This window comes from Salvelinus sp. IW2-2015, linkage group LG18 (genome assembly GCF_002910315.2).
Source record: "Salvelinus sp. IW2-2015 linkage group LG18, ASM291031v2, whole genome shotgun sequence".
Taxonomy (NCBI): Eukaryota; Metazoa; Chordata; class Actinopteri; order Salmoniformes; family Salmonidae; genus Salvelinus; species Salvelinus sp. IW2-2015.
The window spans coordinates 62,962,604-62,980,868 of NC_036858.1; the positions used below are offsets into that span (position 1 = coordinate 62,962,604).

Sequence of the window (18,265 nt, forward strand, 5' to 3'; positions counted from 1 at the left end):
TTTAATCATTAAACACTCTATAAGACATCTCGTACGACAGAGGGCGCCATTTATTTTAGAGAGTCAGGCAACTGACAAATTTTCCCGTCATCCAACGCACATGTAGCTTACCCGAGTGACCTCAGATTGTCGCAGGACCAATGCACGCTTCTTCTGTCCAACATTTATGCAAGCCGGGGCAAAAGCAATAATTAAACGATAAAATATTAAATTACTGATTCACCGATTGAGGTACATTTTGAGTTGCTAATCACACCGGCTGGTAAGAGGCGTGAGAACAGTTTCCCATGGCTGGAATCGAAGAGCTATCACCGGCTGTGGGCCCAGTCGATACCCGGCCCCCAGAAGGCGAGATCGACGAAGATGAAGATGAGGAGGTATTGATGAATGGAAACTTGACACCTGTCACACCGTAACTGTCATGCACCATCATACATACAATTTCATTTGAATGGGTATGCTTATTTTACTAGCTACATCTACTGAGGGTCAGTCGTTATGCTAGTAATTGCTCACCGGTGTTAGCATGGTAGCTAGCTAGCGAACCATCACGTGCACAACTAGGATAGCTGTTTTACATGTAACGTTACCTGTACTGGACATGGCTGTACATTAAATGTAACTCCATGAACTAAACTAAACAAGATAACTAAGCCAGATGTCCCATGGTGGGGGCACATACATTGTAGGAATTGTCTAAAACTGTCATGTGTCATTCAGTAATCTGAAGGTTTTCAATACTAGTTAGTACCTCAACAAAGCTGGTTACTTTTTGGACATGAAAATCCTTAATTAATGTAGTTACTATATACCTCCATTCTCCATTGGGTCTAAAATAAGCATGTTATCAGTGTTGTAGTAACTTGTGTCTCCCTCCCCTCAGCTGGATGAGACTTTTATTGAGAGGCTGTGGGGTTTGACTGAGATGTTCCCTGATACACTGCGTTCTGCGGCTGAGGTGACCATATCAAGCTCAGTCACTATGGCCAAGAAGCTGTACAGGTGAGCGTTCTCCTGAAAACGTCTGAAACCTCTCGTTTTAGAGCTTCACCATACACAATAATGACAGGAGCTGTGTGTGGATGGAGCACTATATTGCATTCACAGTTCTGAACAGCTCCTCTGTATTCCAAGGAGTGTCTTGCCTGACTGCCTGCCCCTGGTCTTTCCAAAGAGTCAGTTACGCCATCTTTAAAAATATAAAAGATCTACTCATCTCATCATGTCTGTTTGTTATTTAACCCCCACCTTTCCCTCTCATCTCACCTCCTGTCGCCATGTCTCTTCCAGTTTCTCCCGCGCTGCTCTGTGGGTGGGCACTACCTCGTTCATGATCCTGGTCCTTCCGGTGGTGTTTGAGACTGAGAGACTACAGCTGGAGCAGCAGCAGCTACAGCAGCAGAGACAGGTACTGTACTATCCCACTGACAGACCATCTTCAGTTCCAAATACACCACTAGCCCCTACCACTATGTCCTAGCTAGGCTCTTGTTCTTCTGAAATTAAAGAAATATGGCTAAAAGTATTAGCATTTCAGACAGGAAGGTGGATATATAATCATATAGCCTATACCTATCCTATACTTTTCAATCTATGTGAAAAGCCTTTGGGGCTTTGATTTGGAATTGGGTAAATCATTCTTTCGTTATGAGTCATTCGAATCTGCGGTGTTGTCAATTAATAAATGAACTAATGTTTTTGTAATGCCCCTTCCTTGTGTAGATCCTGTTGGGACCCAACGCAGGGATGTCAGGTGGAATGCCAGGTATGATGCCTCCCGCTCCAGTGAAAATGTGATGATGTCACTCAGACAGCCTTAGAGCTTTAACCAACGAGGGAAAGGGGAGGCTCGGAAGAAGAGAGAGAGACAAAGAAGAGGGAGGAAGAGAATACAAAGCTGCATCTGGTCAGCACACATGCTCATTCCAACATCCAGGATTGGTCATTTAAGGAGGTTAGAGGAGGAGGATGTCACGTCCTGGGTGTTGCAATAATGAACGTCCCTCTTGCTGTCTCTCTTACTCAACATCCTGCAGAGACTGACTTCTGAGCACTGTCCTTTTAATTCATTTCTTTTTTTATATGTATAGCGATATAAATATGTATGTGTTCCACAGAGTTTGGACCAGGTAGATAATTGAAGAAATTGGGATATTAGTGCGGTTATAAGAGGTTACCAAGAGTGTGTATGGTCTGAAGAACAGTGTTTTAATGTGGGTGTGTAGCTACATTTGGCCTCAACTATTGTTACCTGTGTTTGGTTTGGGAACGTGTTCATTCCACTTGTAAGTGGGAAAATCATGGTAGACTAGACATGACTGTCATCATAGATCTGTCATATTCACAGTCACAGCTGGTCATTGAGATCTATAGTGTCTGCTGATTTTCGTTGTACCTCTACACCAAGAACAGGCTTACACTAGAGAAGCCAGGTAAGGTGACCATGCCCATTGAGTTGGTGACTTCTTGGAATATGCATCTACTCAGATGCAACAAAAGCCAGCAGGCCACAAGACTCTGCAAAGACTAAGCCATAGATAGGGTGTTAAAGTGTTCTTTGTTGTGAGTGTTATAATTCCCATTGAACAACTGCACAGGGATACCCAATTGAAAAAGTGTTCGTGATCAGAGAATGTCTGTCACGTGATGCTTGAGACTTGATTTCTTTTGGGCATTAAAGCCAATCCATCACAAAATATGCATCACAAAAAGTATATTTTGTTAAGATTCAAACAGCATTTTCCCTACATACAGTATAAATCTGTAAATATATTATGTCAATGTACACATAGTCCTATCAAGCCTGAGAGAACGTCAGTTACTTTTCTCTGTTGTCACTCCCAATGGAATTTATGGTCTCTTACCTCAGCTTCCAGAGCTAATTCTACGTCTGTGTTTTCGACATGATTGCAGGAATAAAAACACCAACGAAATGGACATTAACATGTGCTGCTTTGCCTCTTTTACAGTTAACTTGTTTGAAATTATTTACATGTACCTTAACTTTCCTCTGAGACATTACATTTGTATACTGTAGTAAAGTACAGGTATCTTAGAGATAAATACTATAAATTGACTTTGTAACATCTGTGCATCAAGATCAATCACTTCTAAAGATTGTTGCTGATGAGAGCATCTCACGCATTCAATTTGATTGACAGTTTACTTGATTGTTGCTGATGAGAGCATCTCGCGAGTGTAACACTTTTGATTGACAGTTCTCAACTTTCAAACACGAGCGTGATAAAGGACTTCTGTTAAACTTTCCCGCCACCTGAATAATAAATCTTAGGTGGCAAGTCATTTTTCATATTGATAAGCTGAAGGTCATCATCATTAGCTTTGCAACATTTTATATACACTTTCTATTTTTACAGGGCTGTCAAGTCAGTGAAGGAAGCGACCTAATTCTGTCGTTCTGTCAAATCTTTCAGGAGCAATAGCTTACGTTGGCTAGCTAACTAACTTATCGCTTGCTAATATTTTCTGACAAGATATTTCTAAGTTTTTCCACATTTATTAACTAGTAGCCTATAGCCAGCTAGAAACAAAAACGATATATACTTTAAGACATTGCGCCTATCAATATGAAAGCCGCCGAGGATCAAGTTGTGGAGGATGATGCCGGATACCAAGATGATGTAACATTAACCTGGCTAGATAGTTAACTCTTTTAACACATTCAACCCAGAGGTGCAACATAGCGAGACTTGCGAAACAGGCCCAGTTTGGGGTTTGAGAAGGGAACAATTCTTTCTTAGCTAATTTTCTCGACATCTAAAGGCACAACGTAAATTCGTGCCAATGTTAAGTAGTGACAAACTGACACGTTTTCATTTTCGTCAAAAACAACGTATCGAAGGAGTGGCTTTGATTTTGACAGCCTGCACATACCCAGTTTGACAAGAGACGACCGTTAGACCCGGTGACGTGATTCTACGCAATCCTTTATGCTACGTTCACTTTCTTGTCGGAACTAAGAAACTTCAACATTTCCGGCTTGCTAATTGGTTGAACGTGACACGTGTATATTAATTACAACCTATTAGCAAGTCAGAAATTTCCGAGTTTCCTAGTTCCGACAAGCACCTGAACGCGGCATTAGCTAGCCAACGTCGCCATGACATCGCCTACAAGTGAGGATTTCTATTTTAGAAATTGAATTAATAGAACGGACGTCCGCATTTAAGGCAATGATGTCATCATGGGTGGACTGGCGAGTGTACCCGCAGTGGTCTAGGGCAGTGCATCGCAGTGCTAGCTGCGCCACCAGAGTCTCTGGGTTCGCGCCCAGGCTCTGTCGCAGCCGGCCGCGACCGGGAGGTCCGTGGGGCGACGCACAATTGGCCTAGCGTCGTCCGGGTTAGGGAGGGTTTGGCAGGTAGGGATATCCTTGTCTCATCGCGCTCCAGCGACTCCTGTGGCGGGCCGGGCGCAGTGCGCGCTAACCAAGGGGACCAGGTGCACGGTGTTTCCTCCGACACATTGGTGCGGCTGGCTTCCGAGTTGGAGGCGCGCTGTGTTAAGAAGCAGTGCGGCTTGGTTGGGTTGTGCTTCGGAGGACGCGTGGCTTTCGACCTTCGTCTCTCCCGAGCCCGTACGGGAGTTGTAGCGATGAGACAAGATAGTAATTACTAGCGATTGGATACCACGAAAATTGGGGAGAAAAGGGGATAAAAAAATAAATAATAAAAAACCCATAGGAGCAAATCAGGAATTAAAAGCAGGAAATGTACCCATCAATCTGTGCTGTGATATTTTGAATCAACTCAACTGTCATTACAAAAAGTACATTCCATTGCATGAGCCACATCAGCTAGCATCATTTGAATGAACATTCTACATTACCATGGAAATGATTGCCTCACAATAATAGGCTGCCATTGCCAGTGTACCCATGAGTTTGCCTGCCAAATCGCCAGGGTTAGAGGATCKAAGCCCATTCTAATTCTATGATTTCTTAGAGCTGGCCAGGTTGTAGTTCTAAAACCCGGAAATGAGTGACCTCTGGTTTGTTCAGCCATACCTAACGGAAGAATGAATGGGAAAATAATAGGGTTATGTAATAAATGCCGAAAATAAGATGTGAGGTTAACACAGTCATAAGAGATCTTGTACATTTTGTTCTATGAGATAAAAGCAGTCAGTTAACATGACCTTTATGAATTATGAAGCCTTTATGTGCTTTATGCATAGCCGCAGGAAATAGGGTTGCCGAAGGTGATGCAGCACCCCCTAAAAAATCTGAATTTAAAAAAAGAATGAATACAAAATATATATTATTTTTTGAAAAATATATTGTTTCTCTAAAGTGTGCACTGGGCCTTTACTAGTATTAGTGGACTGATATAGAGGTCTGTAGTGCAGGCAAAACATTTTTTTTCAACATCTCAGCTTTGGCAAAAAAGGTAGTTGTATAATGAAGAACAATATCTTGCAGGATTCAATAGTTGGAATTGTAAGAGTTGTTGCCCTGACCCTGTCGCTGTGATTGTCATTCAAATAGGATCCAGAAAGAACAAAACCCTGTCTGTCCTCAAACATTTACATCAAAAGGTGCAAAGATATGGGCAAAGACATAAAACATCCACATCAAATTACATATTTTTCTTGATCAAATAACATGGAAAACTAAAATATTTTGTGCAGTATTAATTAACCATCCTTACAAACCACTTAATGTAAATGTACATTACTGTATAGTACATAGGCTGGTCATCTAGGTTTGTACCTGTAGACTTTCCATCACCATGAAGAAAAACAATGCACAATACAGTAATTGAGTATATTGAGACATCAAGTGGTTTGTGATGATGTGATGATGTGGCTAAGTTGGTAGAGCATGGCATTTGCAATGTTAGGGTTGTGGGTTCCATTCCCATGGGGGACCAGTATGAAAATGTATGCACTCACTACTGTAAGTTGCTCTGGATAAGAGTTTCTACTGAAAAGGAATGAATAGACCATTTCAGTTAACACATAGAAATAAGTTGCATTTGCAAAGTATTTAAAGAAACTAGAAAACATACTGTATATCAAACAAGTATTTTCATATTCCACAAGTGTTATCAGATACTACACCGGCTCTAATCGTACTACGCTGGCTCAGATGCTCGTCGGATGTGGCAGGGCTTGCAAACTATTACAGACTACAAAGGGAAGCACAGCTGAGAGCTGCCCAGTGACACGAGCCTACCAGACGAGCTAAATAACTTCTATGCTCGCTTCAAGGCAAGTAACACTGAAACATGCATGAGAGCATCAGCTGTTCCGGACGACTGTGTGATCACGCTCTCCACAGCCGATGTGAGTAAGACCTTTAAACAGGTAAATTAAACAGGTCAACATTCACAAGGCCGCAGGGCCAGATGGATTACCAGGACATGTACTCCGGGTATGCGCTGACCAACTGGCAAGTGTCTTCACTGACATTTTCAACCTCTCCCTGTCTGAGTCTGTAATACCAACATGTTTCAAGCAGACCACCATTGAAAGGTTGGTCATGGCTCACATCAACACCATTATCCCAAAAACCCTATACCCACTCCAATTTGCATACCGCCCCAACAGATCCACAGATGATACAATCTCTATTGCACTCCACACTGCCCTTTCACACCTGGACAAAAGGAACACCTACAGTTGAAGTCGGAAGTTTACATACACCTTAGCCAAATGCATTTAAACTCAGTTTTTCACAATTCCTGACATTTAATCCTAATGAAAATTCCCTGTCTTAGGTCAGTTAGGATCACCACTTTATTTTAAGAATGTYAAATGTCAGAATAATAGTAGAGAGAATGATTTATTTCAGCTTTTATTTCTTTCATCACATTCCCAGGTGGGTCAGAAGTTTACATACACTCAATTAGTATTTGGTAGCATTGCCTTTAAATTGTTTAACTTGGTCAAACGTTTAGGGTAGCCTTCCACAAGCTTACCACATTAAGTTGGGTGAATTTTGGCCCATTCCTCCTGTCGTGGCAGAATCAGATTTAGCTAAGTAACATAGATAGATAAGATGTTATTTTCATCATATGCTTGTGAGATACTTGTCATTAGAATCTTCTGAGCTAGGGATTGGTAACTTGGGGCCAGAGAGGGGAGAGGTCAGGCTTGTCTTCATAAGTCAATGTATCTGTTAAACCATGTGGTACTAAGTAGAATATCAGAAGGGGAGGAGGACAGAGTGGAACGTTGGTTTCTTATGGGAACGTTGTTTGTAACTATTCCTAAACCATGTGAAGGGATGGAGTTATTAATTGGGGAACCAGTTAGTTATCTCATACAATGTCTGTACGCCAGTCACTCCCTACTTTTCTCATAGGGTGAAGGAGTTTGGCCGTGTTTGGAACCATTGTATGTCCCCTCTGAGGTTGCCCTTATCTTGACCTAATATTTGACCTAAGGGGCTCACTGTCTGATTTTGAGTTTGTCCAGGTTTGGGAGTATCTAGAAATGACAATTGATATATGCCATTGGATGAGGTAATGTTTTGGTAGACAGTGAAGTATCAAGCATGAGATTTAAACCTTGTCTTGGGAGATCAAACTGAACGATGATTTATAGCTGATCCTGTCTAGCGATAGGATACTCCTCTTTCGGGTAAAGGATTCTTTGTAAGTTGAGAGGGGTGTATCTTGGCTATAAATGAAACTAAGAATTGTTTTGTAAGCACTCTCAGAGAATTCATTTATAGACACTGAATTGATCTGAGAGTCATTAAAGGGCTTTGGTGAAGCTTGTATATATATTAAAGATGGAATATATAATTTAACTCTGACTTGTGTGTGGTTGGCTCTCTCTCTCTCTTTATTGAGTAATACAGGAAATTACCACGACACTCCTGACAGAGCTGGTGTAACTGAGTCAGGTTGATAGGCCTCCTTGCTCGCACATGCTTTTTCAGTTCTGCCCACACATTTTCTATAGGATTGAGGTCAGGGCATTGTGATGGCCACTGCAATACCTTGACTTTGTTGTCCTTAAGCCATTTTTCCACAACTTTGGAAGTATGCTTGGGGTCATTGTCCATTTGGAAGACCCATTTGCGACCAAGCTTTAACTTCCTGACTGATGTTCCTTCAATATATCCACATAATTTTCCTGCCTCATGATGCCATCTATTTTGTGAAGTGCACCAGTCCCTCCTGCAGCAAAGCACCGCCACAACATGATGCTGCCAACCCCGTGCTTCACGGTTGGGATGGTTTTCTTCGGATTGCAAGCCTCCCCCTTTTTCCTCCAAACATAACGATGGTCATTATGGCCAAACAGTTCTATTTTTGTTTCATCAGACCAGAGGACGTTTCTCCAAAAAGTATGATCTTTGTCCCCATGTGCAGTTGCAAACCCTAGTCTGGCTTTTTTTATGGCGATTTTGGAGCAGTGGCTTCTTCCTTGCTGAGCGGCCTTTCAGGTTATGTCGATATAGGACTCGTTTTACTGTGTAATATAGATACTTTTGTACCTGTTTCCTCCAGCATCTTCACAAGGTCCTTTGCTGTTGTTCTGGGATTTATTTGCACTTTTTGCACCAAAGTACGTTCATCTCTAGGAGACAGAACGCATCTCCTTCCTGAGTGGTATGACGGCTGCGTGGTCCCATGGTGTTTATATTTGCATATTATTGTTTGTGCAGATGAACGTGGCACCTTCAGGCGTTTGGAAATTGCTCCCAAGGATGAACCAGACTCGTGGAGGTCTACAGTTTTTTTTCTGAGGTCTTGGCTGATTTCTTTTGATTTTCCTATGATTTTATTTATTTATTTTTATTTCACCTTTATTTAACCAAGTAGGCTAGTTGAGAACAAGTTCTCATTTGCAACTGCGACCTGGCCAAGATAAAGCATAGCAGTGTGAACAGACAACAACACAGAGTTACACATGGAGTAAACAATAAACAAGTCAATAACATGGTAGAAAAAAAGAGAATCTATATACAATGCGTGCAAAAGGCATGAGGAGGTAGGCAATAAATCGAATAATTACAATTTAGCAGATTAACACTGGAGTGATAAATCATCAGATGATCATGTGCAAGTAGAGAATACTGGTGTGCAAAAGAGGCAGAAAGGTAAATAAATAAAGCAGTATGGGGGTGAGGTAGGTAAATTGGGTGGGCTATATACGATGGACTATGTACAGCTGCAGCGATCGGTTTTAGCTGCTCGGATAGCAGATGTTTAAAGTTGTTGAGGGAGATAAAAGTCTCCAACTTCAGAGATTTTTTTGCAATTCGTTCCAGTCGCAGGCAGCGAGAACTGGAAGGAAAGGCGTCCAATGAGGTTTTGGCTTTAGGATGATCAGTGAGATACACCTGCTGGAGCGCGGCTACGGGTGGTGTAGACATCGTGACCAGTGAACTGAGATAAGGCGGCACTTACCTAGCATAGCCTTGTAGATGACCTGGAGCCAGTGGGTCTGACGACGAACATGTAGCGAGGGCCAGCCGACTAGGGCATACAGGTCGCGCAGTGGTGGGTCGTATAAGGTGCTTTAGTAACAAAACGGATGGCACTGTGATAAACTGCATCCAGTTTTGCTGAGTAGAGTATTGGAAGCTATTTTGTAGATGACATCGCCGAAGTCGAGGATCGGTAGGATAGTCAGTTTTACTAGGGTAAGTTTGGCGGCGTGAGGGAAGGAGGCTTTGGTTGCGAAATAGAAAGCCGACTCTAGATTTGATTTTGGATTGGAGATGTTTGAATATGAGTCTGGAAGGAGAGTTTGCAGTCTAGCCAGACACACTAGGTACTTATAGATGTCCACATATTCTAGTCGGAACCGTCCAGGGTGGTGATGCTAGTCGGGCGTGCGGTGCAGGCAGCGAACGGTTGAAAAGCATGCATTTGGTTTTACTAGCGTTTAAGAGCAGTTGGAGGCCACGGAAGGAGTGTTGTATCATTTTACATTTAAGTCATTTAGCAGACGCTCTTATCCAGAGCGACTTACAAATTGGTGCATTCACCTTATGACATCCAGTGAACAGCACTTTACATAGTGCATCTAAATCTTTTAAGGGGGGGGTGAGGGGGGGGGGGGGGGGGGGCATTGAAGGGCATTGTATGGCATTGAAGCTCGTTTTGGAAGGTTAGATAGCACAGTGTCCAAGGAAGGGCCAGAAGTATACAGAATGGTGTCGTCTGCGTAGAGGTGGATCAGGGAATCGCCCGCAGCAAGAGCAACACTCATTGAATATATACAGAGAAAAGAGTATCCCGAGAATTGAACCCTGTGGTACCCCCATAGAGACTGCCAGAGGACCGGACAACATGTCCCTCCGATTGACACACGGCGAGTAGCAGCGGGCGGATGGGCGAGGGTTGGAGTCGCACAGGAGGAAGGCATGGCCAGCCATTGAGAAATGCTTGTTTGAAGTTTTCGATTATCACGGATTTATCGGTGGGTGACCGTTGTACCTAGCTCAGTGCAGTGGGCAACTGGGAGGAGGTGCTCTTGTTCTCCATGGACTTTACAGTATCCCAGAACTTTTTGGAGTTAGAGCTACAGGATGCAAATTTCTGCTTGAAAAAGCTGGCCTTTTGCTTCCTGACTGACTGCGTGTATTGGTTCCTGACTTCCCTGAAGAGTTGCATATCGCGGGGGCTCTTCGATGCTATTGCAGTTCGCCACAGGAGTTTTTTGTTCTGGTCGAGGGCAGTCAGTCTGGAGTGAACCAAGGGCTATATCTGTTCTTAGTTCTGCATTTTTTGAACGGAGCATGCTTGTCTAATATGGTGAGGAAGTACTTTAAGAATGACCAGGCATCCTCAACTGACGGATGAGGTCAATATCCTTCCAGGTACCCGGGGCCAGGTCGATCAGAAAGGCCTGCTCGCAGAAGTGTTTTAGGGAGCGTTTGACAGTGATGAGGGGTGGTCGTTTGACCGCGGACCCGTAGCGGATACAGGCAATGAGGCAGTGATCGCTGATATCTTGATTGAAGACAGCAGAGGTGTATTTGGAGGGCAAGTTGGTCAGGATAATGTCTATTAGGGTGCCCATGTTTACGGATTTAGGGTTGTACCTGGTGGGTTCCTTGATGATTTGTGTGAGATTGAGGGCATCAAGCTTAGATTGTAGGACTGCCGGGGTGTTAAGCATATCCCAGTTTAGGTCACCTAACAGAACAAACTCTGAAGCTAGATGGGGAGCGATCAATTCACAGATGGTGGATGATGTCAAGCAAAGAGGCGAGTTTGAAGGTAGGCCTTGAAATTCATCCACAGGTACACCTCCAATTGACTAAAATTATGTCAATTAGCCTTTCTGAATGTTCTAAAGCCATGACATAATTTTCTGGAATTTTCCAAGCTGTTTAACGGTACAGTCAACTTAGAGTATGTAAACTTCTGACCCACTGGAATTGTGATACAGTGAATTATATGTGAAATAATCTGTCTGTAAACAATTGTTAGGAAAATGACTTGTGTCAAGCACAAAGTAGATGTCCTAACCGACTTGCAAAAACTATAGTTTGTTAACAAGAAATGTGTGGAGTGGTTGAAAAACGAGTTTTAATGACTCCAACCTAAGTGTATGTAAACTTCCGACTTCAACTGTATGTGAGAATGCTATTCATTGACTACAGCTCAGCGTTCAACACCACAGTGCCCTCGAAGCTCATCACTAAGCTAAGGACCCTGGGACTAAACACCTCCCTCTGTAACTGGATCCTGGACTTTCTGACGGGCCGGCCCCAGGTGGTAAGGGTAGGTAACAACACATCCGCCGCGCTTATCCTCAACACGGGGGCCCCTCAGGGGTGCGTTCTCAGTCCCCTCCAGTACTCCCTGTTCACTCATGACTGCATGGCCAGGCACGACTCCAACACCATCATTAAGTTTGCCAATGACACAACAGTGGTAGGCCTGATCACCGACAATGATGTGACAGCCTATAGGGAGGAGGTCAGAGACCTGACCGTGTGGTGCAAGGACAACAACTTCTCCCTCAACGTGATCAAGACAAAGGAGATGATTGTAGAATACAGGAAAAGGAGGACCGAGCATGCCCCCATTTTCATGGACGGGGCTGTAGTGGAGCAGGCTGAGAGCTTCAAGTTCCTTGGCATCCACTCACCAACAAACTAACATGGTCCAAGCACACCAAGACAGTCGTGAAGAGGGCACGACAAAACCTATTCCCCCTCAGGAGACTGAAAATATTTGGCATTGGTCCTCAGATCCTCAAATGGTTTTACAGCTGCACCATCGAGAGCATCCTGACGGGTTGCATCACTGCTTGGTATGGCAAATGCTCGGCCTCCGACCGCAAGGCACTACAGAGGGTAGTGCGTACGGCCCAGTACATCACCGGGGCCAAGCTTCCTGCCATCCAGGACCTCTATACCAGGCAGTGTCAAAGGAAGGCCCTAAGAATTGTCAAAGACTCCAGCCACCTTAGTCATAGACTGTTCTCTCTGCTACCGCACGGCAAACGGAACCGGAGCGGCAAGTCTAGGTCCAAAAGGCTTCTTAACAGCTTCTACCCCCAAGCCATAAGACTCCTGAACTTGTAATAAAATGGCTACCCAGACTATTTGCATTACCTCCCCCCCCTCTTCTACGCTGCTGCTACTCTCTGTTATTATCTATACAAAGTCACTTTAATAACTCTACCGACATGTACAGTGGGGAGAACAAGTATTTGATACACTGCCGATTTTGCAGGTTTTCCTACTTACAAAGCATGTAGAGGTCTGTAATTTTTATCATAGGTACACTTCAACTGTGAGAGACGGAATCTAAAACAAAAATCRAGAAAATCACATTGTATGATTTTTAAGTAATTAATTTGCATTTTATTTGCAAGACATAAGTATTTTGATCACCTTCCAACCAGTAAGAATTCCGGCTCTCACAGACCTGTTAGTTTCTTTTTAAGAAGCCCTCCTGTTCTCCACTCATACCTGTATTAACTGCACCTGTTTGAACTCGTACCTGTATAAAAGACACCTGTCCACACACTCAATCAAACAGACTCCAACCTCTCCACAAATGCCAAGACCAGAGAGCTGTGTAAGACATCAGGATATAAATTGTTTAGACCTGCACGAAGGCTTGGATGGGCATACAGGACAATTAAGTCAAGTGCAGCTTGGTTTGAGAAGGCAACAAACTGTTGCGCAATATTAGAAAATGGAAGGAAGTTCAAGATGACGGTCCAATCATCCTACGGTCTGGGGCTCCATGCAAGATCTCACCTCGTGGGGCGTCAATGATTGCTGAGGAGGTTGAGGGATCAGCCCGAATACACGTGCAGGACTGGCAATGAGCTGATAAGAGAGCTGGGACCACAGGTCTAAAGAAAAACGCATTAGTAACACACTGATGCCTGTCATGGATTTAAATAGTCTGCAGCGCAGCAAGGTCCCCTGCTCAAGCCAGGCATGTCGGCCCGCTATAGATTTGCCAATGACTATGCTTGAATGATTGCAGAGGAAATGGTGAGAAGGTCATGTGGTCATGATGAGACAAAAATTGAGTCTTTTTGGTGCTAAACTCCACTCGAGCGATGTTGAGGGAGAAGAAGAAGGATGAGTTATAAACCTCAGCAGAACACCATCCTAAGCCGTGAAGCGATTGGAGGTATGGAAACATATTCTTGTGGGGATGCTTGGTTTCTGCGCGAAAGGGAGCAGGACGACTTCACTCGTATCTGAGGGGAGGGATGAATGGGCCATGTATCGCGAGATCTTGGCACAACAGCTCTCTTCCTCCAGTAAGAGCATAAGATTGGGTCGTGGCTGTTGTGTCATTCTATGCAATCAATGACCCGAAACGACCACGCCATGAGAAACTAAGGAGTGGCTCCGTAAGAAGCATTTCAAGGTCCTGAAGTGGCCTAGCCAGGTCTCCAGACCTTGACCCAATAGAAAATTCTTTTGGAGGGCGCTGAAAGTCCGGTATTGCCCCAGCGACAGCCCCGAAACCTGAAGGGATCTGTGAGAAAGGTCTGGTATGGAGGAGTGGGACAAAATCCCTTGCTGCATGTGTGCAAACCTTGGTCAAGAACTCCCAGGAACGTATGATTCTCTGTAATTGCAAACAAAGGTTCGTTTACCAAATATTAAGTTCTGCTTTTCTGATGTATCAAATACTTATGTCATGCAATAAAATTGCAAAGTTAAAATACTTAAAAATCATACAATGTGATTTTCTGGATTTTTGTTTTAGATTCCGTCTCTCACAGTTGAAGTGTACCTATGATAAATATTACAGACCTCTACATGCTTTGTAAGTAGGAAAACCTGCAAAATCGGCAGTGTATCAAATACTTGTTCTCCCCACTGTACATATTACCTCAATTACCTCGACACCGGTGTCCCTGCACATTGACTCTGTACCGGTACCCCCTGTATATAGCCCCGCTATTGTTATTTACTGCTGCTCTTTAATTATTTGTTATTCTTATCTCTTACTTTTTTAGGTATTTTATTAAAACTGCACTGTTGGTTAAGGGCTTGTGAGTAAGCATTTCACTGTAAGGTCTACACCTGTTGTATTCGGCGCATGTGACTAATACATTTGGTTTTAGATTAACTGTTTTGTACAGATAATTATTAGACTCAAGTTGAAAATGCTGGTAAACATTCAAATACTTTTAGTTTTTTTTTAAATCACAAAATAAATGCACTGTGTCTTTACTAGTCCTGTATTAGCGGACTGAGTGCGGGAAAACATCTTTCCTCCAAAGACTACAAATTACGCCATTTATTTTCCCCATAGGCTTTGTTCAAACAACCATGGCGGAGGTAATGCTTACAAAAAGACACCATTACTATTTCTCTTTATTGGAGAAGCAGTGTTTGCCTATCTTCATACTGTACAGTCTTTGATTTTAGCTTGCTTGCCAGCCTGTCTACGGTTGTCAGTTTTGTTAGCCACTAGCCATCTCGTTGCTACTACTAGCATCATTTTAGGTTTTTCTTGGTAGAATGGATTGTTGTAGCTAGGAAGTTAGCTACAACTCTTTGATTATCATTGATAACAAACAACATAGCTAATATATTTTTTGGTGATGGTAACTTCCATCTGGCCTAAATGGTGTCAGACAGTCAGATCATATGTTACTTCTCAACATGGACTTCAAACTGAGGTTGTTTTGTCATGTTCTTTACCGCCAGGAGTCCTTTTTCCAAGACATAGACACCCTACAGAAGCATGGAATTGTGAGTATATCTGAAAACAAGGTCAAGGACAGTGGTTAGACAGCGCTGACCCTTGACAGAGTGTATAATATGTTATAGATACTTAGTCATGGGTAGGTAGATAGACCAACTCAAGATTACACCTCAAAACTAATAAGTAAACAACCCCCACTCTCTCTCTCTCGTTCTCTCTCCCTCCATCCCACCCTCCATCCATACAGAACATGGCAGATTTAAAGAAGCTGAAGTCTGTGGGTATTTGCACAGTGAAGGGGATCCAGATGACCACATCTGTGTAACATCAAGGGCCTTTCGGAGGCCAAGGTGGACAAGATCAAAGAAGCTGCTGGGAAAATGTTGGTGAGAGACTCACCTGAGTCTACTTCAGAATAGGGGACTTTGGTTTTTCATGATTAGTTTTGTTGTAAAAAAAAATAAAAAATTATTCAACATACAATTGTAAGGCAAACTCACAATCCTGTTGCAGCTGGTCGCCTAGTATGTTGAATACATTTTTATTTTATTTTATTTTATTTTAGACCAAAGGTTTCCTGACAGCATTTGAATACAGTGCGAAGAGGAAACAATTGTTCCGCGTCACCACTGGAAGCATAGAGTTTGAGTTGAGATTCGCCACATGCTCATATGTTCATAACTTTTCATAGTAATACATTTTCAGTACTCCTATTTTTCTCTTCTGATCCGTCTGTCTTCAGTAAACTACTTGGGGGAGGTATGGAGAGCATGGCAATCACTGAGGCATTTGGAGGTGAGCTCTGTGTGTCCCCCAGTCAAAGATATGATAAATCTCATGCTCATGATGTATAAGACAAGAAGTTTAGGCCCAATGGCTAACATTAACCTGACCTGAGTCAGATATAAAACCTGTTTTTTTTCTTCATACCTTCATAGTAAATGTTTTATCCCTCAGAGTTTCGGACAGGCAAGACCCAGCTCTCTCACACACTCTGTGGTAAGTGAATGGCTGAAGGGTATTTTCGGTAGTCCCAGTTAGGTTGTACTGTCTTGGAAGTCAGGTTTCAGAAATATTCAGATATTCCTACATTGGTTCTTGTCATTTAGTCCGTGTCTCTGTTGTTCTCCAGTCACAGCCCAGCTTCCTGGAGAGGATGGCTACACAGGAGGAAAAGTAATCTTCATCGACACAGAGAACACTTTGTATCCTAATTTACCTGAGCTCTAATCTATAAAGTCAGATTTGCATCAGTCTAAAATCACCCGTACTATTGCAAGTATTTCTGAGGATACAGGGTCATAAGTATCACATTGTTTTTTTATTCACATGACTCAGCCAATAGATTCTCTTATGAAATCCTATGTTTTCCTTAACCTGATGTGACCCTCTAGTCGTCCAGACAGGCTGAAGGACATAGCAGACAGGTTCAACGTGGACCATGATGCTGTGCTGGACAATGTGTTATACGCCCGAGTCTACACCAGTAAGACATCTAACTTACTCATTAAACAGTACCTCTCTATCATTACTGCCTAAACCTGAGAACATATTGTCTGAAGAAAGCTGTTTCACAATGTTAGATAGAAATGTTAAGTATACATTTTGAGTCTGTTGTTTGTACATTTTTTACTGTATACATTTTAGGATGACTTCTGTGTTTTCTAATGGGTACTTATGACATCAGAGGATAAGGCTTTTGTATGGTTTGGGCCTTGCATCTTGGACTTACCGTACTGCACTACTATGTACCTAATTAGGTTTCAACTTCAGGTGAACACCAGATGGAGCTGTTGGATTTTGTGGCGGCCAAATTCCACGAGGAGGGAGGCATCTTCAAACTTCTGGTATTAAATGAAAAGAAAATATAAACAACATCACCTGTCACATTGTTTTATGTTAGTATTTTTTTCTTAATGTCAACTTCTATCACTGTACTTATCTTTCGGTAACACTTTAGTTAATGTCGACAGATATAATGCATTATTATGTGTAATAAGCATTTATAATGTCTTGTGTCTCTATGTCTTTCCCATTCCTGCCCTCAGATCATAGACTCCATCATGGCTCTGTTCCGGGTAGATTTCTCTGGCCGAGGGGAGCTGGCAGAGAGACAACAGAAGCTGGCCCAGATGCTCTCTCGTCTGCAGAAGATCTCTGAAGGTCTGGCCACAGCTCTTGCAGATTTATATGGGAACTATGGAAATAATAGATGTACATCGCAGCAGAATAACTCTTGACTTTTGCATAAACCTTGGATTGATGGAGATGGGATATATATATTTTTTATATTAATTCATACATATTGATATTCATGTCTTCCTCTCTCCTCTCCCTAGAGTACAACGTTGCAGTGTTTGTCACCAATCAGATGACTGCAGACCCTGGAGCTGGGATGTCGTAAGTGACTAACCTGATGTAGTGACTAGGGGTCGGTTTGGAATTGGACGGAAACTCACTCATTTGGCTAAAGTTCTAACATGTTTTGGCCTGTAATTCTGATCTGAGGGTTTCTCTTGTCTTTGTCAGGTTCCAAGCTGATCCCAAAAAGCCGATTGGAGGGCACATTCTGGCGCATGCGTCCACCACACGAATCAGCTTGAGGAAAGGACGTGGAGAGTTGAGAATCGCCAAGATATTTGACAGGTAATTTGTCTTAAAGTTCACTTACTCAATATATGTTCTCATTATTCCTTAGTAATAAATCATTGTAAAGAAGTGGTCAAATAGGATTTTCTCACCTATAGAGAAAGATCTACCTCCTCTCATAGATTCATTATTTTCCATGGTCTCCTGCAGTCCTGAGATGCCTGAGAACGAGGCCACTTTCGCCATCACTCCGGGGGGAATTGCTGATGCCAAAGAGTGAAAGACCCTCATGGATTCACCATTAGGCAGCTTTTTTCAAATCATAACTGATTTGAATACTTATACTGTTTCTCTGTACTATTTAATGTTAGAATTTTTGTTGTTGTTGGGTTTTGTAAAATAAAGGATGTGTATACTCTGATTAGTATACTGTTTTTAATGTTCATATTTAGCGGTTTACTGAGTGGAGCTAGACAGCTTTACGTTCAACCCCACCTTCCAGAATGCATTATTCTGTAGTTCCAGGGTTACCCCCTCGAGGAGCCATC

General features: G+C 42.7%; 2 protein-coding genes across 2 annotated transcripts; both read left to right on the forward strand.

The window, feature by feature from the left end:
• The first annotated feature begins 90 nt into the window (after window positions 1-90).
• Window positions 91-2,410, forward strand: LOC111978458 (mitochondrial import receptor subunit TOM22 homolog). Its single transcript, XM_024008538.3, has 4 exons — window positions 91-377; window positions 884-1,002; window positions 1,291-1,408; window positions 1,723-2,410. Exons 1-4 carry the CDS (start codon window positions 288-290, stop codon window positions 1,795-1,797), a joined length of 402 nt encoding a protein of 133 aa, XP_023864306.1. The 5' UTR covers window positions 91-287; the 3' UTR covers window positions 1,798-2,410.
• A 12,675-nt stretch (window positions 2,411-15,085) lies between these two features.
• LOC111978393 (meiotic recombination protein DMC1/LIM15 homolog) lies at window positions 15,086-18,112 on the forward strand. The gene is given in 13 exon segments (XM_024147641.1): window positions 15,086-15,175; window positions 15,376-15,443; window positions 15,445-15,514; window positions 15,694-15,776; window positions 15,871-15,923; window positions 16,086-16,127; window positions 16,261-16,333; window positions 16,523-16,614; window positions 16,902-16,975; window positions 17,177-17,291; window positions 17,468-17,528; window positions 17,658-17,774; window positions 17,928-18,112. Coding segments are annotated over 13 exon segments (1,008 nt in total). The 3' UTR covers window positions 17,998-18,112.
• Window positions 18,113-18,265: the final 153 nt, after the last annotated feature.